Source organism: Rhipicephalus sanguineus, chromosome 2, assembly GCF_013339695.2.
Source record: "Rhipicephalus sanguineus isolate Rsan-2018 chromosome 2, BIME_Rsan_1.4, whole genome shotgun sequence".
NCBI lineage: Eukaryota > Metazoa > Arthropoda > Arachnida > Ixodida > Ixodidae > Rhipicephalus > Rhipicephalus sanguineus.
The window spans coordinates 25,488,473-25,515,800 of NC_051177.1; the positions used below are offsets into that span (position 1 = coordinate 25,488,473).

The 27,328-nt window shown below is 45.6% G+C and overlaps 2 protein-coding genes and 1 long non-coding RNA gene across 4 annotated transcripts in view; 1 reads left to right on the top strand and 2 right to left on the bottom strand.

Annotated features, from left to right (window-relative positions):
- LOC119382573 (tudor domain-containing protein 3) overlaps nucleotides 1-21,345 on the bottom strand; it is a 134,605-nt gene extending 113,260 nt beyond the window's left edge. Inside the window, exons 1-8 of the mRNA XM_037650334.2 lie at nucleotides 20,996-21,345; nucleotides 20,794-20,878; nucleotides 20,649-20,714; nucleotides 20,400-20,560; nucleotides 18,994-19,138; nucleotides 10,233-10,335; nucleotides 4,015-4,151; nucleotides 2,308-2,464 (exon numbers count right to left, since the gene is read on the bottom strand). Coding sequence (XP_037506262.1) covers nucleotides 2,308-2,464; nucleotides 4,015-4,151; nucleotides 10,233-10,335; nucleotides 18,994-19,138; nucleotides 20,400-20,560; nucleotides 20,649-20,714; nucleotides 20,794-20,878; nucleotides 20,996-21,030 — 889 coding nt within the window. The 5' untranslated portion in view covers nucleotides 21,031-21,345. The remainder of the gene's footprint in view (nucleotides 1-2,307; nucleotides 2,465-4,014; nucleotides 4,152-10,232; nucleotides 10,336-18,993; nucleotides 19,139-20,399; nucleotides 20,561-20,648; nucleotides 20,715-20,793; nucleotides 20,879-20,995) is intronic.
- Nucleotides 21,346-21,440: 95 nt separating this feature from the next.
- On the top strand, nucleotides 21,441-21,917 carry LOC125757116 (uncharacterized). The gene is made up of 2 exons (XR_007415061.1): nucleotides 21,441-21,732; nucleotides 21,847-21,917. It is a non-coding gene; the product is annotated as an uncharacterized LOC125757116 (long non-coding RNA).
- Nucleotides 21,918-23,084: 1,167 nt separating this feature from the next.
- LOC119382568 (CREB-binding protein) overlaps nucleotides 23,085-27,328 on the bottom strand; it is a 95,354-nt gene continuing 91,110 nt past the window's right edge. For both annotated transcript variants that reach the window (XM_049412238.1, XM_037650322.2), the window contains one exon: nucleotides 23,085-26,096. In XM_049412238.1, coding sequence (XP_049268195.1) covers nucleotides 24,150-26,096 — 1,947 coding nt within the window. In that variant the 3' untranslated portion in view covers nucleotides 23,085-24,149. The remainder of the gene's footprint in view (nucleotides 26,097-27,328) is intronic.

Consider the following 27,328-nt stretch of genomic DNA (forward strand, 5'->3'; position numbering starts at 1 on the left):
CCATACGAAACCATTTCCAACAAAAGAGAAAGGAGGAAACAAAAAAGGTGAAAGCTTAGTCTATCCCAGTGAATGCTGAGCATACTTACACCTTCCAAGCACTATATCCGAGTTCTTAGTAAACAGGGTGACCGTGAGTTCACTCACGCAGGTGCAGCTCCCTAGCCATCTGAGCTGCCTAGCTAATTATGTGTGTTTGCTCATCCTTCAACTCACAAACCATTGTGGTTCGCTGGAATTGTGACGAGCATCCATACATGCTCGTACACCGAGCAAGAAAGCATTCCTTTAAATGCTTGCTCAAGTGCTTACTGAGGCATCTGCCCATCTGGCCTAACAAGAAGTTCACCAATAAAGAGTTCAATCTGTAACCCTTTGCGGTCTGTTGTTGGGCCCTTCCTGATAACGCAATACGGTCCCAGCTGTCCGCTGTCAGGCACTGCTTGCCAAGTTCTTTTGTGGTTGATTCACGTGCATTTTCTCATTGCGTTATGCGCCATCTCTAAATGAATAAGTAAACTTCATTTACTTGAGCTTTGATTTCTTTAGTTTCGGACCGGAATGGATGGAAAGTGGGTAAAGGTTTCGGACCACAAAGGGTTAATGGTTCGGGTGTTGCATTCCTCAATGTCAAAACTGCATTACAATAACTGATATTGCAGAAAATCATGAACTTGCTTGCTAGCGGCCACCCTAATTCCCAAAGGGAATTCTCATGCCTGACTGCTTTGCAAACCACACAGGAGCTGGATGCAATTACCTCAGCTTACATTGCTTCTCATGCTCAGTAAGAAATTACACAGTCATCCCAACTCATTAACCACACGTACGATAGTTTGATTTTGCGAGAACCTTGTCCATAAGTAGGGCTCCGTGTTTTTGGATGAATCCGAAAAAATCCGATAAACACTCGCCAGTAAAACACCAATTTCAATGGTCAATATGACCCTGTTCCATTCATTATTGAAAGGGCATTTTCTATGAGGTCATTAATACATGGGCCGGTTTGGCCAAAATAAAGTTAACCTCACGTCAACATTATCTTATAGACCACACCCATCGCGCATTCGACAAAGGGCCCCCGGAATCGCGAGACATCTTGATGTACGGTTCCCTGGCAGCACTGGGGCACGCCAGACGACATCGAATATACGGAGCTCATAAAGTATGCTTGCATCTATTACAACAAGCATTAAAGGGGCCATGACATGGTCACCCAAAGATTTGTGGTTTTCAGCGAAAACTAGAAGTAGAGGGTCTATTATGACTATACAGATTTTAAAAGTGGGCCGTAAAAGAATGTTTCAGTGCAAAACAAGCCCTAGAAGTCACCGGCTGTAAACCCCGCCCACCGCTGGCAACCGCCATTTTGCGATGGCGCGTGTGACGTCATGTGCAGCACGGAACGAAGCCGTCGTCTTCTAGTACCAAAGTTTCAGCCGCTGCAAATTGTTCAATTTCAGTGCCAAGCTAAAGAAAGCTAAAATATCTCGATATCATGTGCAGCTGACCACGGAACAATATCATTCGCCGCAATGCAGACACTTGCACAGCAATAGCTGCTTGTTACGTCACGGCTCACGAGTGCACCAGTGTTGCCTGACTCTCGGGCCGCTCGCGTGTTCATAAAAATATTCAATTATAAATTAAGTGCTCAACCAAATGCACTAAAATTTCGCCAGCTTATTTGTTAATGCACAAGGATTAATCCACATAACACAGATTATGATCGAAAATTAGGTGTCATGGCCCCTTTAAGGTTGTGATACGCACAAGCGTAGGTGTTTTGTATTCAAGTATTTGTGCTTGTGTGTATAAGTCTTTGTGAGTTCAAACCTTCCAAACAACTGAAATAAGCTTCATGTCTTCTGATGTTTTCGTGTTAAGATATCATTTTATCTAAGATATTGGAGTACTGAGAATAATGTCAAATTGAACTCCAAATTTCGGAGAATTGGGGATTTACAAGAAATACAACTCCGACAACCATCGAATTTCGCCCAAAAAATAAACTCCGAAAAACACCCTCTGAATTTCAAGAAAAATACACTTCGCAAACATGGAGCCCTATCTATAAGCCACAGTTGTTTTGCAATTATACATTGTACCTTAGAGTTAACCTACTTTTATGACTTACAATTTTACAGCATTCTCTGTAGCATGCTTTTGAGAAACCCTGCATAACACCTCACACTCATTCATGCCATAAGACATGGAGAGACATCACATCTTAGAGCCTCATTAGTAATTGGGTCTGAGGCCCATACCCACACCCTCAAGCACTGCTTCAAAAAGGTGCATACATACCTGGTCGGTTAGCCCGATCCCTCCGATTTCTGTCTGACAACTCCAATGCTTGCATTGCAGCGGCAATGTCACAGTTGTGAGTTTTGAGGGCACTCACAGCGGCATCTACAGAGTAGCCAAGGCCAACCAACTGGGCAATATCTCCATCTTGGGGTTGCTGAAAAATGGCAACAATGTTGCATGTTACCTTGAAAGAGCCATTAATTGACGCCAGTTTCGCACGCACACTTTTGATTTCCACTGAGCTAAATTGGCATCAAAGTTTTCGATCGTGGTTGGCTAATTTGTGTAAGGTGTGAAAGGAAACTAACGATGATCGAGAAATTGAGTCCTAGTCTGGTTTGATTGCATTTCAGATGGTCTAGTATCACAAAATAAAAATGACCTGTAATCTTGAGAGAAACAAAGCCTTTTAAAAGGCCCTATATATGAACAGGAATATTTAAACACCAAACTATACTGAAGTTGCTGCTATGAGCAATCACTTGCCCTTCTTGAATGAGTTTTGCCTACAGGCAACCAACCAGAAATTTATTTTCTCAAGTTTTTCTCTTGAATTCGAAGTTCATAGCTATAGTAAATGTCTTCAGCCAATGATGAACGATAGTCAGCAAGCATCACTTCTGCATTCGAGCAGAAACAGTATGAGGAAATGTTACTTTGGCATTCAACTCACTTTCGATTTAAAGAATGCTCAGATGACAAAGACCAATGAAAATGCCTCAGGTGAAATGTAGAAAAATTGCCAGGTACACAACTACTTCACATGCGATCAGAAATGTTTGTACAAGCTCCACAAAAAGCCAGGGGTGGCTTGGAATGAAGCTTGCTTCCAATCTGGTGTTTACCTCAGGAACCAAAGTTGTATCTTAAACACTATGTAATGTACTAGAAAAATAATCTCACATTTGAAATCAGCACACAAATATAAATCAACTCAACAAGACTCATCAAAATCGATCAGGAATTTCAAAAAATGCTTTAAAGTGCCGTGTCCCCCCTTAAAGGAGTCCTGAACCACCCCTCAGGCTTGGCGAAAAAACACCTTCTACGAACAGCAAACACAGCTATGAGCAGCTCAGCCAAATTTTGCAATTGTGTGCAGCACAAAGTTGCCCCTTTCTCAAGCGCCCTTTCTTCATAAAGAGGCTCGTCCTCACATTTTACGATGCTGCCGATGGCTGCTAGACTGCTTCCTTTAGCAGATTGCTGCTATTTGCCGATAGATGATATAAACAAACAGCGACATTTGGATCTGAAGAGCTCCTTGCCACAAGGTGTCACCACGGGCCGAAGCCATACTTTATAGTGTGCTAAGATTACGCAGTAGCAACACTAGCGCACACCGGAATTGCACCATGAGTGGGTGAATGCATTTCATGATGCTTGCTGACGTAGGTTCTTGCCCCTTTGTCATCCCCTCTGTGCAGCTTCCAGCATGCTCGTCAGGACAAGAGAAGAGAGAAAGCGCTTAAAGCGTGTGACAAATCCCAGTGATTCTTCTCACTCTTGACAGATTCAAAAATTTTTTGCGGCAATCGATTCATGAGACAATAAACTCCAATACTTAATTCATTCGATGATTACTTGTAAAAGTCCCTCAGGACCCCTTTGAGATGAAACAGCAAACACAAGCAAAATACCTGCCTTGCACAACTTAAATTTGAAACCCTGAAGCCTCATTGAAAAATAAAGTTCAGATCTTACCTGCTTGCCGCCACCAAAGACTTTCACTTTTCCTTCCTTTGCTCGAGAAATCTCGGCTATTGTCATCTGTCTATGTTTCTCAAAAGATTCATTTGGTTTGGTGTCCTTCTGACAAAGATCCATGGACTTGAAGCCACCTGAAAAAAGCACGAGTTCAAACACTGTACCTCATCGTCATCTTCATCGTATTTTATGTCCACTGCAGGAAGAAGGCTTCTCCCAAAGATCTCCAATTCACTTTATCCTGCGAGAGCCAATTTATTCCTTTGAACTTCCCAGTTTCATCATCATCCCCTAACTAGCTGCTGAACTCGACTGCGTTTCCCATCGCTTGGTACCCATACCGTCGTTCTCACAGACCAATGGCTGTCAATCCTGCACATAATGTGACCTGCCCAGGCACATTTAAGAAAAGATAATAAAATAAAATAAAATTTAAAAAATCGGCCACCACTATTTGTTCTCCTGTGCATTCTGCTGCCTCCTGATCTCCCAATGTTATTTCTTTCCATTGCACACTGCGTGGTCTAACTTTTTTTCAAGTGTCTTTGTTATACTCAAAGTTTCAACCCTGTATGTTAGTACTGGTAATATGCAATCACTGTACACTTTTCACTAAAGGGATAGCCATAAATTGCCTGTCATAATTTGGGAACATCTGCCATACGCATTCCAGCCCTTCCTTATTTTTTGGCGAATTTTCTTTTGACAAGTATGCTACCCTATTAGTGAATGACTTAGATTTACATACTCTTGTACAGACTCTAAATGGTTCCTAATTTTGAACTCTTGTTCTTTTGCCAAGCTATACATATGGCTCCAGAAAAAAGACACTAACACATTAACTCACGTCATCCACAAAGGATCACATTTCTTGCTGTGGTTGTTGTTAAGTACTGTAGAGTCAATGGCAATTCCTGGTGCCACCACAACTATATGAACACCAATAAGACCTATGCATTCAATACAAATTCGCCCACCTACACGTTCCCCTGTGGCTCCAGAATGCCATCTAACCAACTTGTGCATGAGGTGCCTCATTTTCATTTACCTTCCACTTCCGCTAGCATTAATCCTCGCTGCACTGAACTCGTAGGTCGTACGACATGACCAAAATAAAAAATCTTTACTTTCAGGACCTTCGCTTCAAAATAAGAGTAAGGACTAATCTCTCTCACGGCCGAGATTTGTCCTCTTGTCCATTTGGTAGTCCATGGGTCTTACAAAACTATTCAACAGCACTATAGCTCAAAAGAACCTCGCCCGTTTCCTTTCGTATTTCTGTAAGGTCTATGACTCGCACTCGTACATCACCTTGGAAAAAGCCGGAGCACCGACCAGAAAATCTTAGTCTTGTAGCTAACCTCTTTGTCTCATAATCTTTGAAACCATTGCTCTTTTTCTTGATACTACCCTTTGCTGCATTTCTTTCATATAACTTTCATCTCTGTCTGTTCTGGATCCTAGGAAAACTTGGCGTTTTACAACGTATATTACACCGTTAATTATGTGAATTTTCTGCCCTTCACCTGTTGTCATAACTTTAGTCTAACATGTTCGAAAAAGACCAAACTTCTTTCTTCCTTTACCTCATAAAAATGTTTTTTTTTTTAAAGTATTATATGCTTCCTGCTACTAATGTAGTTGTCGTGTGTAAATATATACCTCCAGTTCTTACTCCTATAACCGTCCCCTGTCTACAAGGCCTGCTTCTGGTTACATATTCTGTGTATGAATTAAATAAATATACAAAAACAATACAACCCTGCCTAACTCCTTTTTTAACATTAAAACCAATCTAACCCATCTATATTACCAATGTTTGTCTTAACAAGTGCTTCTTGTCCTGCGTCACACAGTAATAAGAGGTGGGCACAGAAAAGCCTAAACAGTTCAAGAATTGTGAAGGATATAGAGGCGCCAAGAAAGGCAAAATGTAGTAACCACAGGTTAGTCAAACACGAAGTCATCCTAATTATGAGGAGAAAACAGGGAGATGTCAGAGAGGACGGAGGTCAGCCTGGTTGTAGTCAGATAAATATAAAAATTGGCTGTTGACTGTGAACACATATAAAGTTTTAGCAAAGGAGAACAAGGATAGCAGATGTGCATGCTTGTGGAACTTAAAGCGGCCCTACAGCACATTTACAAGTAATCATTATCAGTGAATGGCTTAATTAAAGGAGTTGCCTTGTGAATCGACTGCCGCAAAAATTCTTAGAACCCGTCAAGTACGAGCGGAGTTGCAGCAATTTGTCACACGCTTTAAAGGGACACTAAAGGCAAATATTCAGTCGATGTTGATTGTGGAAATAACGGTCCAGAAACCTCGCAGTGCTACTTTTCTGCCAAGGAGGTGCTTATTTTCAAATAAAATCACGTTTTAGTGGTCCGCATCGCGTTAGCGCACTTCAAATCACCCGCCTGAAAGCAACCTTTTTCACGTCACTGTTGCCGTGCCCAACGTTGCCCACCTTTACTGCGCGGCGGCGTGCACTGGCGGCGTGCTCCATTCGGGCATCCGGCAACATCACATGCATGCGGCATTTTGTCGAACTTTCTATCAGAGCGACTTTCACGAGCGCACGAAACAGACGCGGCAGTATGCGATACCGAAACTACTACTGAGACGCGACCGCAAGAGCGAAGCAGGGCGCCGGGCGAAGCGCAGTTCGACGAAAACAGAACCTTAGAACCACGTGCACCGTTCCCCACGGCAATGCCAAAAAGATTTTTTTTTTCATGAATCAAACAGAAACGAACAAGCAGCCTTTTATTACATCTCTTGATGCACGGAAGGTTCTCTTTTTATTGCAGCTAGTTTGATTCCGAGTGATTAATTGTAGTCGGACCCTCTCATGTCATCGGGATCAATTCCAATCTGTCCCGCTCGTGGCGCTCATCGTGTGACACATTTAGCTTAATTTCTCAGTAAGTAGGGCACTGCTGTTGATAATATTGCCGTTTTAGACGTTGTCATACACTGAGCTTTCATTCTGACATAAATTGTTATTTGCCTTCAGTGTCCCTTTAAGCACTTTCTCTCTTCTTTCATACCAGCGGTCACGCTGAAAGCTACACAGGAGGGGGATGACAATGGGGCAAGAAGATACGTCCATCCTCCAGCGTGTGTTGTGACCTTGAGCACTTCCTTCTTTTTTTCTTTAAACGTGTGCCTTACTTTCAGTGTGATCTCGAGAGAGCGTGCAGGCGTGTTGCAGCATCCCACGGTGGCCGCGGTAACTATGCTGCTCACAATGCTCAAATCAGGCAATGGCTGTGGATTTTGACTTTATGGCGCGGTCACTTGGATTTATGGCATCATTTTTCAAGAGAAGAGCAAGCTATTTCTAGCTGACCGAGATTTAACTGTAAATTCCAGACCGCGTTCTGCACTATAATGTGTGGCTCGCATGTTCTCAGGAACCTTGACTACCGATCGGCAGCATTTTCTGAACATGCTAATCAGGCATCACAATATACACCAATTTCACAAGGAGGCTGCCATTTTTAAAGCTCGCCACCGCCGCAGCGCCGTCTAGCGTCTGCGATGTTTCGCCGCCCTTCCGGTGTGTGGGGTTCCGCGGCGGTGTATGCAGCGTATACGCTCGGTTCACAAGGTATCGCTGTTCTTCGCGGTACACGGGCAAAACAGAGCAATGCTTCGCGGGTGTAAAGGCGCTGGTAAATAATCGCTAAGCTGTCAGCTTCAAAATAGCTGAAACAGCAAGCAGCGGCGGCCCACGCGACGTACCCGCAGCAGTGCCGACGATGAGTAGAATGCCAATGCAGTTCTTAAGCAGCATCTGTAAACTGGCAATTGCTTTGTATGTTTTGTTATAGCTGACCTCGGTGTGGTTCTTGGAATATGCGCTATAAGAGAGCGTTAAATTTAGGACAACTCTCGAAGTAATCGGAGAAACGTAAATGGAGACGAGCGAACATGTAGGCCATTGTCCGGCTGCGCGCTAGGTGCGCGCATTAATGTTTAAGATGACTCTCGGGTTTCCGAGCCGTGATTATGCAAGTTAAAAGTAACTATAATCCCTAACAGACCATTTGGTTCCGCTTAGCACGTCGCAATACAATGTTCATGGAACGACAGGAGCACAAACACCGATGCCTGTGTTCATTCGTGTCGCCGTCATAGTTAAAAGCTTGTGGCCTCTGATCGTTGCACAAGATAAGAAACAGATGTACGACGGGTGAGCTCAAAATTCGGCGTAGAAACAACACGATGATAAAATGAAAATAAGCCTGTTGCACATCTGGAAGCATGACATGGCGTAAGTTCGCTTCGGCGCGAGCCGCCGCCACTAGCGATAGGCCGAAAGGGCGCCTGCTTTTGGTAACATATTGTCAATTTGTTTTCTGGCGAGTATTTGAGAAGCATTACGACAAGCGCACGTGTCCAAGTAACGACCTGGCTTTAACGAACCTGGGCCGATTATTCACGATACCCAGGTTGTCGCGCGAAAAAAAAAAAAAAAGGTGCGGTTGTCATAACGCTACCTTAGTTATCGTCACAAAATTGTCAAGTCGGGAAAGAACATGCTCTCGACGAAACGTTCGAGACGCGTACCTGCGCCAAAGCACACATGTCATGCAGGCCTTTCTGTCATGTAGATTGGAAAGTGCTAATTCGATAACCTAGAAATTGCACGCAGAAAGATGGAACATTTTCTAGCCGCAGGCATTGTAAATCACGTGCTGTAGCATAGAAGTCAGAGAGGTTGATGTTATGAGAGAACAACTCTTGGCCAAACATTTTGTGTATTAATCGTCAGCCTTGACATTGGTTCTCTTTGGTGCAGATGATAAAGTGTACCAGCACCCAAGCACAATCACAAGCTGGTTTGATGACTTGAAAATGTGGCCATAAGCATAGGTCGGCGAACTCACTCATGAGTCGACTCACTCAGGTTCACTCAGACTCAGATCGGGCCGTGAGCCTGAGTCTGAGTGAGTCCGGGTGAGTAATATTTTGGTGAGTTTGAGTCTGAGTGAGTCCGGTTGAGGAGAATTTTAGCGAGTCTGAGTCCGAGTGAGTCTAGTTGAGGAAAATATTGGTGAGCCTGAGTCCGAGTGAGCCCTAAGCGCAAAATATATTTCTTGAGTGAGTCCGAGTGAGCTCCACCTTTTGTTGCCGACTTATAGTCCTATCTACTCATCTTCAGCATTACCATCATCCTTATATCGACTTACGTTTATACTCAAGTCCATTCACAAGTATCTCAGCACACTAGCATTCAGCGCCACCTTAACATTTATTGATCAGAGGCGCGAGTTAGGGGTAGGGGTGCCATGACCTCCCCCACTAACTCTTTCATTGGATGTTCTTGATAAAAATATCTCATGTGAGTCGCGTATTTCATGAAAATGTCCTTACTGGATGGATATATGATAATGATGATATATGATGTATGATGATAACTCGTATTTGAAGGCACGAGATCAAAAGGCGTATCGTAGAGCACCGATTATGGGAGATACTGGCGTTAAAAAGGATTCACACCATGATCGAAAATGCTAATTTTACGCCAACGGACTCATGAGTCGACTCACTCAGGCTCACTCAGACTCAGGTGACGCCGTGAGTCTGAGTCTGAGTGAGTCCGGCTGAATAATATGTTGGTGAGTTTGAGTCTGAGTGAGTCCAGCTGAAAAAAAGTTTAGTGAGTCTGAGTCCGAGTGAGTCCGGTCGAGGAAAATTTTGGTGAGTCTGAGTCAGAGTGAGCCCTCAGAGAAAAATATATTTCTTGAGTGAGTCTGAGTGAGCTCCGATTTTTTTGCCGACCTATGGCCATAAGTGAAGACACCACATATAATATACCATTTGCGGGAGAAGGCGTGCGACCTGAGAGAAGCGATTGTGCACTTCGCATGCCTTGGCTGCCAGTCCTTCAGGCTTCCGTTGCTGTTTCCGCAGCCAAACACAGCGCAATGGTAGCTGGGTAACCTGTCCTCGTCCATCTTTTCGATTTGCGGCAGCACAATTGCTTCAGCGCGTCGAAAAATGGAAACACTCTGACCTCTCACGCACCACGCAGTGCAAAACTCGGGAATCCGCACACACCAGCGGCAGCGGTCGGCCGAGGTGGAGAGAGAGAAAGCGGTGAAAATATACCGGTTCGAGGCTACGCTCCTCCTCTCCGTGAAAACGGTCTATACATACCAGCTTCAGTGATAACACAAGTAAGGGTGGGCTCTAAACTTGCCTTTGATGTTCTTCAGTCTGCTCGCATCAATCTTCTGCCCAAAGGGAACCCACGGGGGAGCACCGCCCTCCTCACCAGCAGTGCGCTTGTGGTGGCTCAAGTTCTGTCAAAAAGTTTTTATAAAGAAACTATGAAGAGATTTAGAAACTTCTTAACCCTTTCAGCCCTGGATTTTTTATTTTGGTCGGGGACTTTTTTTGTGCGTGTTTTCCTAATAGTTATGACCTCGGAAGACCAAAAACGAAAAATTGAGCCAGTGGTGCAAGTATTAATGGATTTACAGACATGACATCAAATTAGGTCATCAGGGCTCAGCGGTTGTTAAATGAGAAAAATGGCATCTTTTTTCCTGCTGTTCACTAGAGTACACAAACTGTGAACCACATCTCAATTTTCAGAGTGATACTCATTGAAACAGCTTCGGTACGTCGACGACGTCAATACGAAAATAGCGCTTACCCGCCTCAGCTGACCCGCCTCGGCGTCAACCATGACTTCGGTCAAGCTTCTTCTTCTTTGCGGCTCTCATCTCCGCAAGCATGTCACCATTTTGGTGTCAATCGCAGTGGGGATGATTGAAGAAGTATTTCCCCAAAAATGGGCAGCTTTAGTTTCATTTCCGAGGTGCTACGGCAATTTTTGTGTGATGGTGTCATTTGACACCGCCAGGGCCGAAAGGGTTAAGACTGTTGCTAAGCTGTGCAGATGCAAAAAATTTTCTAAAAATTAGGGCTCTTCAATTTCCAAACCAAGTGAGCACAGAAGCTCAGACTGGTGAATGCTACAGGTACATAAAATCAAACGAGTCACAGAGGTGTGAATGTAGTGAGCAGGTGGCAATGCCCCAGTAGAACTTGCACAGTCACAACATTCCTTTCGTTTGTTTAGGAGAATGGCTGCAGGACACATTTTCTCAAAGTACAAATCAATTCAGTCCGTTGAGCTCTTCACTATCTACGGCAACCCTTAGCCAACTGATACAAACAAAACTGGCTATTTGGCTGTGTTGGTAAGACATGATGAAACCTTTAAGCACACAAACAGATGAGTAAAGTTCTGGGTCAGTTGGTACATAACACTGAAAGGTGGGGGCAAGGCGATGCTGTAACACTGAAACGTAATGCTGGTAACAAAGGTAACGCTGGGCCAAGGTGGAATCAATGGTGGATCAAAGAGGGGGGGGATTGGGTGATCACCCCCCTCCCCCCAAAGCCGCCAACCACTCCCCCTTCCCCGGCCCCATTTTTCAGCACGCAGAATTTTTTAGGCCGCTGCGGCGAGAAATGCACCCATCACTTCTACCCGCACCCCATTCTGCACCTTCAGACAGAACTGGAATATGTCTGAATGATCGCTTGCTCGAGCATGCCAACAACTGGTACTGTAGAGTCCTTTATGCGAAGGGGCATCTTCCGGAAAGTAGTTCATGGGACCAGCCCCGTCCCAAGACAGCAAGACAAAGAAGTGTCTCCCTCCCGGCAATGTTCCTTTTCGGAAAAGCGGATTTCGCATCCACATTTCGAACGTGAAGGGTATTCTCTCGCATACAGTGTGCAGAACTCAAGAATGCAGCCTTTCAATGAAGGCTCACCAGGTGTCGACTAATACCCCTGTCACACTGGACGTTTTAATGTCATTCGAATGGAATGACATTCGCACTTAATGACATTATGCGGCTGCTACACAGTGATATTTAATGTCATTAGAGGCGAATGACTTAAGCAATCGAATGAGTTCGAAAAACACATTCGCTGTCGAAGTCGAACCGAATGTATAGTCTCTACACCAGAGACTCCTTAAAATGTGTCATTTAGTATTCTCAATTCGACACGCATTCGTGAAAACACGCTATTAATGTTTCTTTTTTAAAAGCGTCTGTGATTTTAAGGAGCACAGGTGTACGGAAGGCTGTCGCAAAATGTTTTTACTCTCCACCTCAGCGGCGTCTAGCCGCCGGCACTGTCGGCCATAATGTAAACAAACAGACGCCTGTGTGCATGTGTATCTGCAGCGATGGAATGAACTCCAGGAGCGCACTGGACCGAGGTGGAGATGTTTGCTTTCATAAGGCTATGAGAAGACAATTGTGCGCAGTTTCATTGAAAGCTGTTTTCCCACATGGACGCGTGCGATACCGCGTTTTGAAAGCGAACAAACGCGGAACGCTCTGAGTTTCCGTCAAATCACTTCTTCTGGCTTATGCGCGTTCCTTGCAAAGTTAAGTACAAAGCAAGTGAATGTTTTTGCTTGCTGCAGCTTAGCGTCGTCGTTCAGCGGTACTACAGTGTCTAGAATAGCGGTACTGCCATGTCAGCCATTCTATCGGCTGTGGCTATTGGCTAAGCGTCGTCTTGGCTTATGGTGGCCAGATATCCTGCGATATGAAATTTTTATCCGTGTTTATCTAGCGATGCAACTTCCCACATGCCTTTTAAAATAAAGAACTTCGCTTTTATGCCACTCTACATTTACCTCCCTCAACTTTTCCAGCCATTTTTTTCTGAATTATCGACATTGATATCATGAACGAATGACATTACTTTTTTCTGTGTAGCACCGCCACGGATCGAATGGCATTCGTTGCGCCGAATGACATTCGAACCTAATGACATTAACACCTCCAGTGTGACAGGGGTATAATCCCCTCTGTGACGTTGTAAATATGCGTGGCCCCCCCAAAAATGCACTGCTGTGGCAGTGACGTCTTCCTTCATATGCCCGCATGAAGTCGCTAGCGCCACCATGTTGAATTCCGGCAATGTCATTTGCACTGTCGATAGTGTGGTGCATTGTAGTCTCCACAGTCAGTGTCAACCGACAGAGTAGTTTTAAAAATGTGTTCTCTACCGCCCCTTTAAGGAGCAGTGCCTTTTTTTTCTCTTCTTTCTTTTTTCTTGCGACGCTCAACTGTGAAACCGATGCTAATCACGGAGGCCTCAAACCACCTAGAGAACTTAGTGCAGTGCCGTGTTTCATCAGCACAAACTCTCTCCAAAGGGTCCTTCAGAGCAACAAAACGGGTTTACTGCAAAGTATTTTTGCCCATGCGTCAGTCAGGGGTATTATACGCTTGTCCCATAAGAGAGTTAGCATTTCTGGAAGACGTCAGCACGGCCACATGGTGATCGGAGGGGGGCCTTTTTCTGTTGCATTTTGCATTCCTTGTTTTGTTCATTCTTCTTTCTGCTTTTCCTATGTGTGTAGGAAACACTAAATCTTCATTTGGAAGTAAGCGCTCGTCTTTGTTGTTGATGTGTTCCCCATACTGCTTTGCGTTATGTCACTTAAGCAAAACTGGAAAATCAACAAGTTCAAACCATTAGTCTAAGTAGGAGGCTGTTGAAATAAACATGGCCACTAAAGCGGCAGCAAGAAAGGAGCTTTCCCTACTCCTTTTTTTTTTCTGTCAGAGACACGTGTTCCAAAAGTGGGCAACACAGGTCATCATGAGTGGCTATATAAAATAAAAACTCTTCCGAAATATTAACAGAAAAGCTTTGTGACTGAGCTGAAGCAAGACAGAGGAGGGGGCTCGCACTGATGACACACTCAGCATTTTCTTGGAATACGTCTCCAGGTGCAGGGATCGGTCACCATGCGTCTGAGATGACCTTGGCGATGTCGCATTGTCGCCCCCACTACGGAGAAGATAATGATCGGCTCCATCGAGTAATTCGCCTGGAACTTCTTAGTGCAGTTATGTGGTGGTTGTTTGGAGGATCTAAACAAATCCGACGGGCACGCCTCGTGTTTTCCCGGGGGTGGAACTGAGGTGGTCCCACACGTTCTTCCCCTTCGGGGCGTCGTGTGGAGACTGTTACCTTATTGGAGAAATGAAGTGAACAATATTTTCCCTAGCAATCGTCCGAGACATTTAAGCCGGGCTTCGGCCGCTGGAAGAGGCATTCGCTACCATTATGTAATCAAGTAAACATCTCTTTACTTTTGATCTCCCGACATCGCCGTACGTCTTCCTCACTGCTGCCTCGAAGGCTCCTGGCCAGAAGGCGACTCCTGACAGTGCCCAATGAGGCCTTTCAGCAAAGCTTTGTGAGAGATAAGGGAGTGAGGCGTGTGCGTGTGTTGGGTGCGGGTCTCGGAGGCTGTGTGGTTGACGGTGGAGGAACAAGATGGCGCGAGTGTCAGATGAGCGGCGAGGGGGCACACAGGAATATGGGAGGAGGGAGACGGAGGCACGGAGGTTGGACATGTTGGATATGTGGCGTGGAGAATATCGTCGAGTCTGACAGCTTGGCACTCGATCGTCCCACTCGGTACATCCAATGGCGCTGTTGGGGTTAAATGACCTTGGAAGGACGTTCTTGAAAATGAGCACTGCCTTGTTGAATGTGACGATAAAGCCCAAATCGATCGTCGTCACGCTCCCGAGTAGAAGGGAGATTTTATGGTGACGCGAGGAGCTGGGGACATTCAGGAAAAGAAAAATACAGTGTGTCAATAAGAGGAAATAGTGTGTCTATAGGAGGTCTGTCCTTTTGAATTTTCAATAGGTGGAGCACTGCAATGTTTTGTTTGAGAAAGGGTTATATGCCCTCACGAACTGTGATGTAAGGTCTGTATTTTTTTTCTACGAAAGAGCCGACAATAATTGTGAAAAGGGGAAAGGAGAATCTCCTCCCTGTGCTCTCTCTCTCTCTCTCTCCACATATCTTTGCCCTTTTCTGCTTCCCTATGCACATTTCCAACGCTTGGATTATCCAAGGTAATAGGCACGAAGACGACAGACAAGAAGAACGAGAGACACACACACAGGGTACCACTGCCAACAACATTTATGAAAGGCTTCTTGGGCGCCTTCGCAGTTCCCTCTGGACTGCTGTAAATATGCGTGACCATCCTCCCCTCCGTCCGATGACCACCGTGAATTTCATTCGACGAAAAACGACACCACGGGAGAGCGTGGAACTACAGGCCAACATCTGCGCTACTAGTGTAGGCTCTTTACCAAGGTGGCATCAGCTGCAGCGCGATGCTGATTTTCAGTGCTGTTGGCTGCTCAAACGACGTTGAAAAAGGAGAGAAGTTTTTTTGTTCATAGTAAATATTTTGTTGTTCCACGAGGAAAAGAAAAAATCAAACGGTGAGGGAGATGGCTGCATTGTATCGGGAGGAAGAACTTTAGCACCGAGGGAGGCTTTGCAACGTAAGTCGGTCATTAGTGAATTGGTTTCGTATGCACATGATTTCCGAAGTCTTTTAGATTAAGCTGAGGCTTGATACTACTTGATACAGATGTTTAAGTTGAACGAAACAAAAATCAATGTGACATTAGCGGCTCCGTTTTCTCGGATGGTTTTGATAACAATGAAAGCGCGATCGTTCTAGCTCGCTCGTATTGGGTCGGGTACTTGAAACCGGCAATAGCAACTACAGCAAGTTCTTTAGTGTATTATTTTCCCATTTCCAAACATTTACTGCACGTGCAAATACTTTTCACCAAAGTCCTTTTTGAAAAAAACTGGTTCCTTTCTGTCGCGTTTCAAGCAAGCACTTCATTGCGCCGCCAGCAGTATGAGAGAAGGAGGCTGCAATAACTTGAAAAATGCAGACCTAATGCGAAGAAATGTGTCTTCGCCTTCTCGCCCCCTTCCCTTCAGTTACTGCGAGCTGTGCAATAACCCCCCCCCCTCCCCACCCGCAACTGCATTAAGGAACCGCACCCCTCAAAGAAGGTCCCTGGATCCGCCCCTGGGTGGAATGCGAAATTCTTGAAGCATATCATATCAACATGCACGTTGACAATTGTGTTGGCTCTACAGTTATTTCTTCAATACAGAAGGAATGCGGCTTCCTGTCATTTTGGCGTTAGCATTTCGGTTTTCAAGTGGCTGTTTTTGTTGGTTGAACAGCGCATGCGCCCCTGGATTTCCTTGAAGATGTTGTTTGTTAATAAAGCACAGTTGTCAGTCCAGCCGTCGTGTGTGCCACTTTTCTCCTTAGTTCATCGTCTTCTTGACTTGTTTATTCAAAAAGATGAGGATGGTGATGAAGAAGGAGGACACACAAGTGCTTGTGTGTCCCCTGTCTTCGTCACCATCCTCATCTGGTTGTGTGCTAGAAGTTTTCCCCGTATTTTGGAGTATCGAAATAACACACTATCAATTTAAACTGATTCATATTTTCTCTTTAGTGCACCTACCTATTGCTCTAAGTTACCTTTACAGTCACAACAGAACCCACTCAGAAGTTACTGCAAACAGATTCGCCACATCCAAAGAGTTTTACAAACCTATAAGACTCATCCTCATACAACAACCAGCTAACCTGCTCAGTTTAGTTACAATGAATCAATGAATGACTTATGGAGGGGCATCCTTTTGACGAGTTGGGGCAAGGGAAAAGTTCGCATGGGCAATCACAACTGTAAGACTGCTTTTGTGCGCATGTTTGGTCCTTCTTACTGGTTTCACTGCTCTAGGACTGCCGACGCTTCTGAACATAGCATTTTTTGTTTTTTCTGGGAAGGCGATCAAAGCAGTCTCAGGAGGCGATACAGCAGTCAGTGCTCACAATTTGCCAGTGAGTATTGCTCTGATAAAGCAATAGACCTTACGCAAGATTGCTGCTATCTGTCGGAGGTTTGCCGATGCTACCGATACAGCGCCATGTTGGAAACTTGTGTCCGAATCATATTGCTGCCCCTGCTATAACTTCTTGCTTGTATCTGCTTTAGTGGTAATCAATCAAGGCATAAAATTATCAGAAGAGTGTGTGAGGACCTTTACATGTTACCGGCATTTCCCAGTCACTGCGTTGACAGTTATTATATGTAAACAACCGCCTCACAATGAGAACAAGTAGGCCTGCCGTCGTTGAGAATGAAGTTATGCGATAGGTTATAAATTCTGTTTTTAGTGTAGCGAATAAAGCGTTGTTAGCTACCTGAATATCCTGTCTGTAGTGTAGCATGGTAGGGAAGAGGTTTTAGTGCGCAACACGACTAGGCGCAGCAATGACGGTAAGTAAGAAAGTGCTGTTGACCCATTTCAAGGCGTGTTTCATAAGGGACAGCCTACGTCTTGATGTATTGTGCATCTAAATGAAAATAAAACGTTGTCCTCCTTCATTTTTTAAATAAAAAAAATGTTTCGGTGCTGTAGTCACCGACGTAAGTTACGTATAGAATTACTGTGCGATGAAAATGTAAAAAAAATTACGTATCTCACGCACGTGAAAGGTGAACATGAAAAGTGTTAGTTGCTCCAAGAAGTAAGTGCCGATTAGTTGGTATTTTATGCAATACCTATCTGACATGTGTTCGTAAATAACACAATACGCCAATAATATTCGCGTTTACATCGTCGCTTTTGGGGCCTACTGCAGGAGACCCAGTTTCACCTGTTGCAGCAAGGCAGCTTTGCGTTGCCAACTGAACGATTGCGAAACCACCTCAGCGCGTAACCAATGATAGTGCACCCCACGGTTGAATGTAACCCATTTCCCGGAACAGTATTTTTTCGGTTTCTTACGAAACGTGTCACGCACTTGCAGCATCTGTTAACACTTTATAGCATAAAGGGGTGGATACAGGATTTTCCCGAAGGGAGATCAGCTTTTGGGAGAACCTGATATGTCCTCTTCTTGGGGTATACAATAAAAAAACAAAGGGGGGTGGTAAGGACATCAGGGCCGCCCCTCTGAATTCGGCAGTGGTAGCAAATGAAATGCTTGAAAAATACACATAGTGAAGCAATACACGCGCAAAGCATTCCATGAAACGGTACCTTGTTATTCTCCACGATCGAAAACAAACTACAGACAACACGCTTCAGTAGAATCGATGACGCCCACGAGCTACCTGTCTAACATGTAATTGTTATCGCAATGTAGTAAACAAAGTAATAACGTGAACAGCAGTGCAGGCATGCACGAGTAGCCGAGATGCAGCTTTGAAGCTGGTGCACGAAGCCGGTTTGTCTGTGCCTGCAAGCCCATGGAGCGCAAACTGTCTCGTTCCAGCATGACACGAAAGAGTGTTCTCTGATTCGTGCCAATGCTGTCACACACCACGTCTATTAAGAACGGCGAACGTAAACATGGCATCAGTCATGAGCATGTAGCCAGAACAACAGAACGATCTGCTGCTTCTCGTCGGCCGACAGGAAATTTAATAACATGGAGGTTAGTTTCCTGCAAACCTTTAATCTGAGCTACACGGCACGCGAAAATATGTCGGCATTGCCATTTCTATTAGCCGCCACACGTTGATACGTACGCTCCGCATGTGCACAGGCAGAGTGCGTTTAGCTTTCAGCATGAGGGAAATGCACACAGCGGCCGCTGGGTAGCAGCAGATTTTGCATAAGGTTTATTGTGGATAGCTGCAACTAATTCCGGAAAAAAAGGTTTTGCGCTGGTAACGGCTGACTATAAAATTAGCAAACCTCAAACATGTCAACAGTATGACTAACTTTACTTTGAAAGAGCGATCATTTAGGTCACACAATTTAAACTTACTTAACTCACTCATTTTTGCCAGTCAGAATTTTTGCAACGAAGGTGTTCATTATATGCAAGTTCGATTGCACACTATAAGTGTCTTATAAAGATTATGCGTGCATCATACAAAGAAATGTTGGGTGAAAAGACACAGACTATAATGAGTATTTTTACAATACATGCAGCACGTTTCGAGAAGGCAACAATGGCAGGCAGCTTCAAATCGTTATTGCCTTTCAGACACAAGTGGCTTCCTCACCATGGCTAAGTGAACTATTAATCAAAGTTATTAGTTGCTTACCTTGGCCAGTTCCCATTTTTCAATGAGATGCGCCACATTGCCACCCAAGAACTTAAAATTACGTTCAGCCAGCAGAAGGAAACCATTCACAACAGGTATTGGTTCACTCTTTAGGAGGATCTTGCTGCCAGGGGGAGTGGAAAGACTGCATGGAAAAAAAATGAAAACAGACTGAACTATTTTGTCTACTTCAGCTACAACTGAATCACCACCATCCAAAATAAAGTTGACAAATTCAAGGCCATCAAGTCAATGAATGCATTAAAATAATGATGGCATTATCACTTTTTTTTTAATATTTGTCGCAAGAAAATCATACTGAAGCAAGGCATGTTGAAAACCTTGTTGAAAGAAAATCACACTTACTGCATTTCTTGTGTCCTTTTACTGGAAGTGTTTCTTCAATAGCAACACTGTCTGTACTACTTCACCTTGGTGCTACTAACCATTAAAATAATGGCTTTATGTGTCACAGTTTACTTTTTTAGAAAGTGGCTTCTTTTACGGTGAGGCACACTGGTGCACATGGACACCCACACAAACTCCAATGTAGAGTATACTGACTTGCCCTTTCACTTTAAAAGTTTTTAGAAAAGAATTTTATCTTTACCAGTACTTTAGCTTTGTTTAAGTTTTGCAGGAAGACTGCATTCTGTAGACCTGATAATTTAATATATTGCTTGGTCCTAATAGCTGCCTTTTTTTTTTCAACATAAAAAGTGCAAAGCTGCCTTCATCTGAACCTTTCACCATAAATGACACTAAAAAGATAGGAGCTATGGCATAAACTGGTCACTTCGGGCACCTCCAGCACAGTAAAGCATGGCTTTCGAGACTGGCTTTTATTACCCGTTAAGTGTTAAGATGTGGTCAGCATCTGGAGGCCAGTCAAATGCAATTTCAGATTTCTCTCTCGACAAACAAGAAAAATAAATATTCCAACTGCGCTAGCAAGTGATCAGAACGATGCAACACAGTGCAAACCTAGGAAGCACCAAGTCACCAAGTCGACATGTGCACCACATTGCCAAATCATTACCACACCCATGAAATGCAATGGCAGTTATAACAGTAAGCAACGTGTGCATTAATTGAATTCATTCCTGTTCAGTGGTTATGTGAATAGGAAGTACTGCACGATTTATCATTTGGATAGACGTCCTAACAGAATCAAGCCTTCAGGATGGGCATGAGCAAATAGTCCCAGGTAAAGAATTCCAATCTTAAGGAATGGAGCAAAGAGCTGAATTTATACATGTTTATGTGTGCTGTCAGAGGTCATTCATTCACGTCCCCAGGTGGGATTATTTTGAGCTGCTTATATTTCATTTAACTCAAACTCCATGGTTGTCAACAGAAAACCGTGAGACCAATGGTTGCACCACAGAGCAGCTGCAAAGCTTTACCTTATGTTGTTCCATCGTCCCCATTGGATGGCACTGCAGTATGAAGTTCCGTCGTAAAGGTGCAGTCGTAATAGCCTTGGCGAATGGTCCGATTCTGGGTTGCTCTTGGGCGCAGAAACGTTTCGTATCTTTTGAATCTGGACAACCACGGGCCCTGTGATCTAGAACACAAACAAAGTTAACCTTAATCAATAAAAAACAAGGCGTGGGCCCGCAGTGCACATCTATTTGTATCGGATAGTAACTTACTGAATCCACTTTGTTCCTCGAAACATCTTCTGGCAGGCCACCCTCTCCAATATCGGCTAAATCAAACTGAAACGCAGAATCACGTTGTGGCCGTAAGGCATGGTTTGATGTAAAGCATGATTTAAATGTCTCACGAAGGACTTACATTCACTGCTTTCCGGATTACATCTTCCGCCTTGGGGTTCTCCAAGCCTTCTACGCACTCTTCCAGTCCTTCAGCGCTCAAGAACCTGCCGGTAACGAGAAGTAAGTCAACTCGCGTGGTGTACCACAGGGAGTCGGCAACCGTGTCTTGAGCACCACTCATTTACAACAGCAAGGTAACGCTAAAAACGACAGTGACCCACCATCCGCGATCTTTCAGCTCCTCTTGTAGACTCATTTTCAGCACCCGCAGCCTCGTGCACAAAATACTGGCCCAACTCGCTCGACTTGAAAGCTCGTCCCGCTTTCAAGTTTCTATGGCCCTTGATCTAGCAATGGCCAAACCAGCTTCGGTACGGACCGATCAAGAACAAGCATTGCACTGCAGCAAGAAGAATCTCAAACACACTACATGCTTCACATTCGTGACCAATTCCAGTAGCTGAGCGACTCCTCGAACTCTCTGAAGGAGTAAATCCACACGTCTGAACCACCGGTCGAACTTTCACTCAAGCACTCATCAACCAACAGCGTTTGCCCACAGGTTTTGCCGATTACCGCTTGAGGCCGCAGAGCACGAAAAATGTACTATCATCATCATCAACTGCAATACTGGATTGGCTATCACCGGATTCTCTTGTGATGGATGCCATTGATGCTTGCAGCTTCCTGCTAAAATCCTACACTAAAGTGTTCTAGAAATTCTAGAACACTATACCTACACTTCGTCGTCATCGCGTGCATGTGTAGCGGTTCATGTGAGCGTTTTAACGGGAAGTGTTAATTCATTTGTCAGCTCAAACAGCATCAGAAGCGATGCTTAAACTGACTCAGCCTCGTATGGAACGAATCGACCCTGCTGAGGAGAAGCATCGGGCTCGGTCTGCCACGATTAGCACATTATTCAAGTTCGGTCTTCTAGTTACACTAATACGAGCAAGTAAGCGATTCTTGTCAATAATCATAACGTTATCCTAGGAATACGTTGTGGAGGCCTTTCTTGTGTGTGTCAGCTAGTATATATATGTCTCTTCTTTTGATTTCGTTATTCTAGCGCCCTATGTTATCCACCAGCTCCGGAGCTAGGAAAACTATCGCAATGGCTGGTCTCGACGGATGGCGCGAGGTAGGACTGCAAATATCTCACCGTTTCCCAGTGTCTAGCAGTCGCCCAAGTGATTCAGAAACTGTGCTCGTTTATCTCGAAACATGTTCGAGATGGCATTATACACAGCACGACGCTGCCTCACCATCCCGTTTTGTCTCGAGCTACTACTTCAGAGCAACGATGGACCAAAGTTCATTTCTGGTTCTCTGCAACCTAACGAAAAATGATTTTTTTTTTTCTGTTCCAGAACTCCAACTGGAAGCGCTTCGCAGGGTTACCAGGTGTAATTCGACGCTTACGGAAATAAATGCGATGAAAACTGTCTGCGTGACCTGTCCATTCTTGAGGTTGTTCTACTAACCTCGGGGGGAAAAAAAAAGAAAACGTGCAACAAGTAGGTAACGCTAGTTCAACCATCCAACTACGCTGCGAATGACGGCGCAAAACAGGCGCAGGCAGGCTTCTCCGATATCAATGACATCTTTGTACAGACCTACCTGTAGGCCATGTTCAGGCACATTGGGTATCAAGAGCTTCGCAAATGCCACCACTTGTGTGCTACTGAGCGGAGCAAGCTCGAAGGTTTTGATGACACCATCTCAGATCCATACTGCTAGCTTCAAAGGCAAATAGGGCAAAAGTTTTTGGCTGCATATAAACTTCAGCCATCGCCGCTGCATATGCTGTCCACACTTCCTAGTTTATGCCAAAAGGATGAAGGAAATAGTGCTTTGGCATTCCACAACCGGGCTGCCTTTTGCACCTTCTTAATATCTGGCCCAGTTACGCAACTAAGTCCATTTCAAATGTGCACATGCAAGTGACACTTTGCATGAGTACCTTTGGTATTAACTCTACGCATGTTCAAGCAAAAAAAAGTTGACTTGAGAACAGATGCACCATTGGTACTTCTGCCTCAACTGCCAATTTATTCAGTAAAAGAAATTCTTTATGACAATACTTATATAAAATTCTGCAAATAACTCCAGTAGCATCAGCAGCTTGCCATGTACTACGCGATTCTTTGAAGGTACGGTAAAGTGGCTCCGTCTAGCTTGCTGAGCCAATATGGAAAGACTGGAGCAGTGTGAACACGAGCATCGAGACCTTTGCCTTTAAGGTGCACACTAAGGCCGAAGAACACAGTTCTAGGCATATGAAAGTGGCCTTCTATTAACGTACCTAATTTTATTCCATTCGGTAGACATGAAATGTGTACAGTATGTACAATGCAGACATCGCCCAACCAGACGGCGACCCTAGGGAATGAATGTACAAACAACAAAAGGCAACATTTGCTTTTTTCACGTTTATGGGATGAGTGTGTTCAGAGAGGGTAGGGCAATGTTTAGAGATGAGGCGCCATTTTCAACACGATTCATTTTGCCTCCAAAAGGCATTTTTTCATTTAACCATTCCCCAAATGCAGCACCACTTGCTTATTACCATCACACTGCTTGTAACCCCCACCCCATTACACAGGTCCTTTCTCAATTGTCTGCACAGTGGCTGGCAGTGAAAATGATACATTCTCGCTGCCCTGAAATCGACAATCCTTGATGCACTGGATTTCCCCCACCAATGGACTCTGTGGAGAGGGGACAGACTGGAATGTACTCCAGATTTCATTCTGTTCCTCGAAATGTCTGTTTGCGCCCACATGACCCACACAATATACAGGCCTCCAAACACACTCTCATTATTTTTTAAAAATGGCTCTATGATGGGAGGGGGGACCAACCACTCTCCCCGAGATGCTTGAAAACTAAGTAATAAATAACTTGTGCCACAGGGGGCACCAAAACCACCACTGTGTTTTGTAAAAAATGTTGGAAACAAACACGGAGGTGAAACAACGCAGCCGCCTCCCAGACACAAGTGGCGTGTGACCACAGGCTCCTCTGAGAACAGTTTGAGAAAAGGCAGCACTTGCTTTAACTTAACTGGTGAGAACGCTCCATTTTCTCATGATTGGAGCCCATTGGGTGTGCACACACTGGTAAAAAAAAGGGGGCAGAGGAACAATAATAAACAGGGGGATGGGTACAGAGCAAGGAAGGCAGATGAATTTACAGTACAGATGAAGGGCCCAGCAGCCATGGCTAGGAGAGTCCACTGCCGCGAGATGTGTCCGATGATCCATAAAAAGGAGGAGCACAAACTGATGCGGAGTTGAACTGTACAGCGGGCTTCATGCCCAGTGGTATGTACAAAGGAGCTCTAGTTCTCTGCGCGCACCGGCGGTGGGGCTACAAGTTCTCCACAAACTTGTTCAGCTGCTCCTGGGGTGTCAGCATGTCCGAGCCATCCCCCGGCTGGGGCGGCGGTGGAGGCGCCAGGTCGGGGCTTGGGCTGGGCCCTGCCCCCAGGCCACCCTGCGGCAGCATCAGGTCAGCGCCACTGGGGGGGCCTTCCACCAGGGGCCCCCCACCGAGATGGGGTGAGTGTGTTTGGCTGGGGTAGTGAGGAGATGGGATGGGCTGCTGCCTCGGTGATGGGATGGGCCTGGGCGAGGGCTGTGGCGAGCGCACCAGCTGGCTTGGCGGTGGTGACCGCACCTGCTGCATCAGCTGCTGGGGGCTCAGGGGGCTCTGCTTGAGAGGAGGGGCAAACTGCTGATACTGGTCCGGACCAGGTGGCCCTCCTTGGTAGAAGTGCCGAGGTCGCTGGTAGGCCCCCTGTAGTGGGCCCTGCTGCTGTTGCTGCTGCTGCTGCTGGAACTGCTGCTGCTGGCGCTGCATCATGAGCAGCTGCTGCTGCTTCTGCATCCACTGCTGCTGCATTGGTGGCTGCTGCTGCATGGGAGGCTGCTGCATGCCAGGTGGTTGCTGCGGGCCTCCCATCATCAGCTGTTGCGGAGGTGCTTGTTGCTGCTGTTGCTGCTGCTGTTGGTGCTGTTGCTGTTGCTGTTGCTGCTGCTGCTGTTGCTGGTGCTGACTGCGCTGCTTGATGAATGCAGCCATCAGCTGTGGGTTCGACTTGAGAATGTGCAGCACCTGCTGCTGCTGCTGCGGTGAGGCAGGTGACTTGAGGGTCTGTATCAGCTGCTGTAGGGCGGGCGTCATTTGACTTGGCCGCTGCTGCCCTCCACCAGGTGGCCCCATCTGGGCACCTGGAGGCACCATGGGCGGAGGTGGGGCCTGTCGCATTGGGGGCAGACCTTGTTGGCCGTAGGGGGGCCCCTCCCAGCGCAAGGGCACCATGCGGGGTCCCGCAGGCGCCATAGGCTTCTGCGCAGGAGGCACCCCCTTGCCATAGCCGCCAGGGTTGCCCGCCAAGTGAGGAGCCTGTTGACGCGCAGCCGCTGCCTGTACCTGCTGCACTGCCTGCAGTGCTCCTACAGGGGGCCCCGCGGGCTTGCTGCCAGTGCTGCCACCGGGAGGTGTGCTAGCTGGTGGAAGTGCAGGTGGCCCCGACGACATTGAGACAGAAGCACTGGTAGCTGGCGGCAGGGCAGGGGCTCCCCGGTTTTGCATGGTAGCAATGCGCCGCTGCAGGATCTGTGCCTGCTGGAGGCGCTGCTGCAGCTGCTGCTGGCGCAGCTTGTGCTTGATGTTGAGACAGAAGGGCACGGGACATTTAGCCTCTTGGCAGTGTTTGGCATGGTAACAACACAGGGCAATAAGCTGCTTGCAGATGGGGCAGCCTCCGTTGGTCTTGCGCTTGCAGCTCTTGGAGTGCTGCACCACCCGCTTCATGCGCCGGCAGCTGGGCAAGCGGCAGTTGGCGTCCCGGCACTGGCACGCATGCACCAAGGAGTGGATGCAGCGTTGAATGGACAGTCGCTGCGACTCCTGCGGGTTGCTCTGCTTGGGGTCGGCTGCAGAGGTGCCATCATCAAGGTCAAAGCCCAACTTCTCCATTTTGTGAGGATGGCCTTCACGATCGTAGCAGGCCACACACAAGTCAAAGTCATCACATACTGTACAGTGGTAACGTGTCTCCACATGGCTCTTGCAGCTGTTGCATGTGTACACAAATCGATCCTGGCCTTGGTTGTGAAGCTCGTAAAGCATGGCCATGGTCGAGTACTTGGCGCGCCGAAGTGATGAAAATTCGTAGTGCTTCTCTCGGGCAAGTGTCAGAAAGGCATCTCTACCATCCATCAGGTCACACTGCATAAGGAGGTCTGGGTCGTGTATCTGGGGCAGACTGACTGCAGCCTGTGCAGAGTGCAGCCGGATCACGAAGAAAACCTACGAGGAAGAAATATACACAGATGGGATTGTGAGCAAATGCAGCATCAAAATTCTTGGAACATAAAACAGTACAATAGTAGTATTGCAGTTGCACAGTAAAAAATGTGTGAAGTCCTGCACACATTACTCAGCAAGAATGCTACAGTACCTGCAAGAAATGGGCATGCTGTAAGCTAACAAAAAAAAAAAGAGTATCCGTGCCACATTTCTTATGAACAGCATCACATTCCAGGTATAAATCAACTACAATTGCGACACTGCAACAGAGTGGTTCTCTGCCACCAGCACTGGTGAAATTTCTGTTAAATGAGGAGGCTTTATTTGAAGACAGTTTTTATTAAGCACCAACATTTTTTCATCTGCTGAGAATGAATAAGTGCAGCAAGAGCTTTAGCAGGAATACGCATTTTCAAAGTGATACAGCAGCTACCTTACAAAATAACAAAAAAATGTTTTTGAACTATGTGTCACTTGTGCAAGGGTAATGGAATCAATGTGAGCACTACAGATTCTTGCTTTCCTTGATGTTTTCCCCACATGGCTCTCACATGTTCAGGAATCATGCTTTCCCAGATGGCACACGTTGCACAAGAAGGTGGTGTATTTGCACAACATTACAGGAGATAGCGTGAGTGTTCAGGTGCTAGTGCCACCTTACGGCATGAATTATTGGGTGCAAAAGAAACTTGCTTCCTTCTCTTTGGCTTGGGAAAGGGCATTACATGCGGTCAGTTTGCATATTTGTTGGTGCACTCTGCAGGGCCAACCTACGGATGCCTTCCCATTCACACAAATGTGGTTCCGCTCACAAAACTGCACTCGCGAACGGCTTTGGCTTGGATGCGACAGGGGCAAACATTACTCGCTCCATATCCTGGTGTGGAGAGTTCAATTTCCACAATTCCGCAGCACATTCCATCGGCATACTACATTCGTTATGCATTGGATAGCCAGCTTGTGAATGAGGGAAAATAAATGTTCATTTATTTAAATAAATTCATCATTTAAATAAATCATTTAAATAAATGTTCAAATGAAATGAAATTTGCTGTGCACTGGAGACACCTTTGTTCGTAAGCTACTGAGAGCACATGAAGTGTGAACCTGAAGGCTATTTGTTGAGCTGAAAATGTCTTCATTACATCCAACGTCAAAAACAATACAGTTGAACCCCTTTATAAGAGACACTGATATAAGAGACACGTGGGGTATAAGAGACACCAGTGTGC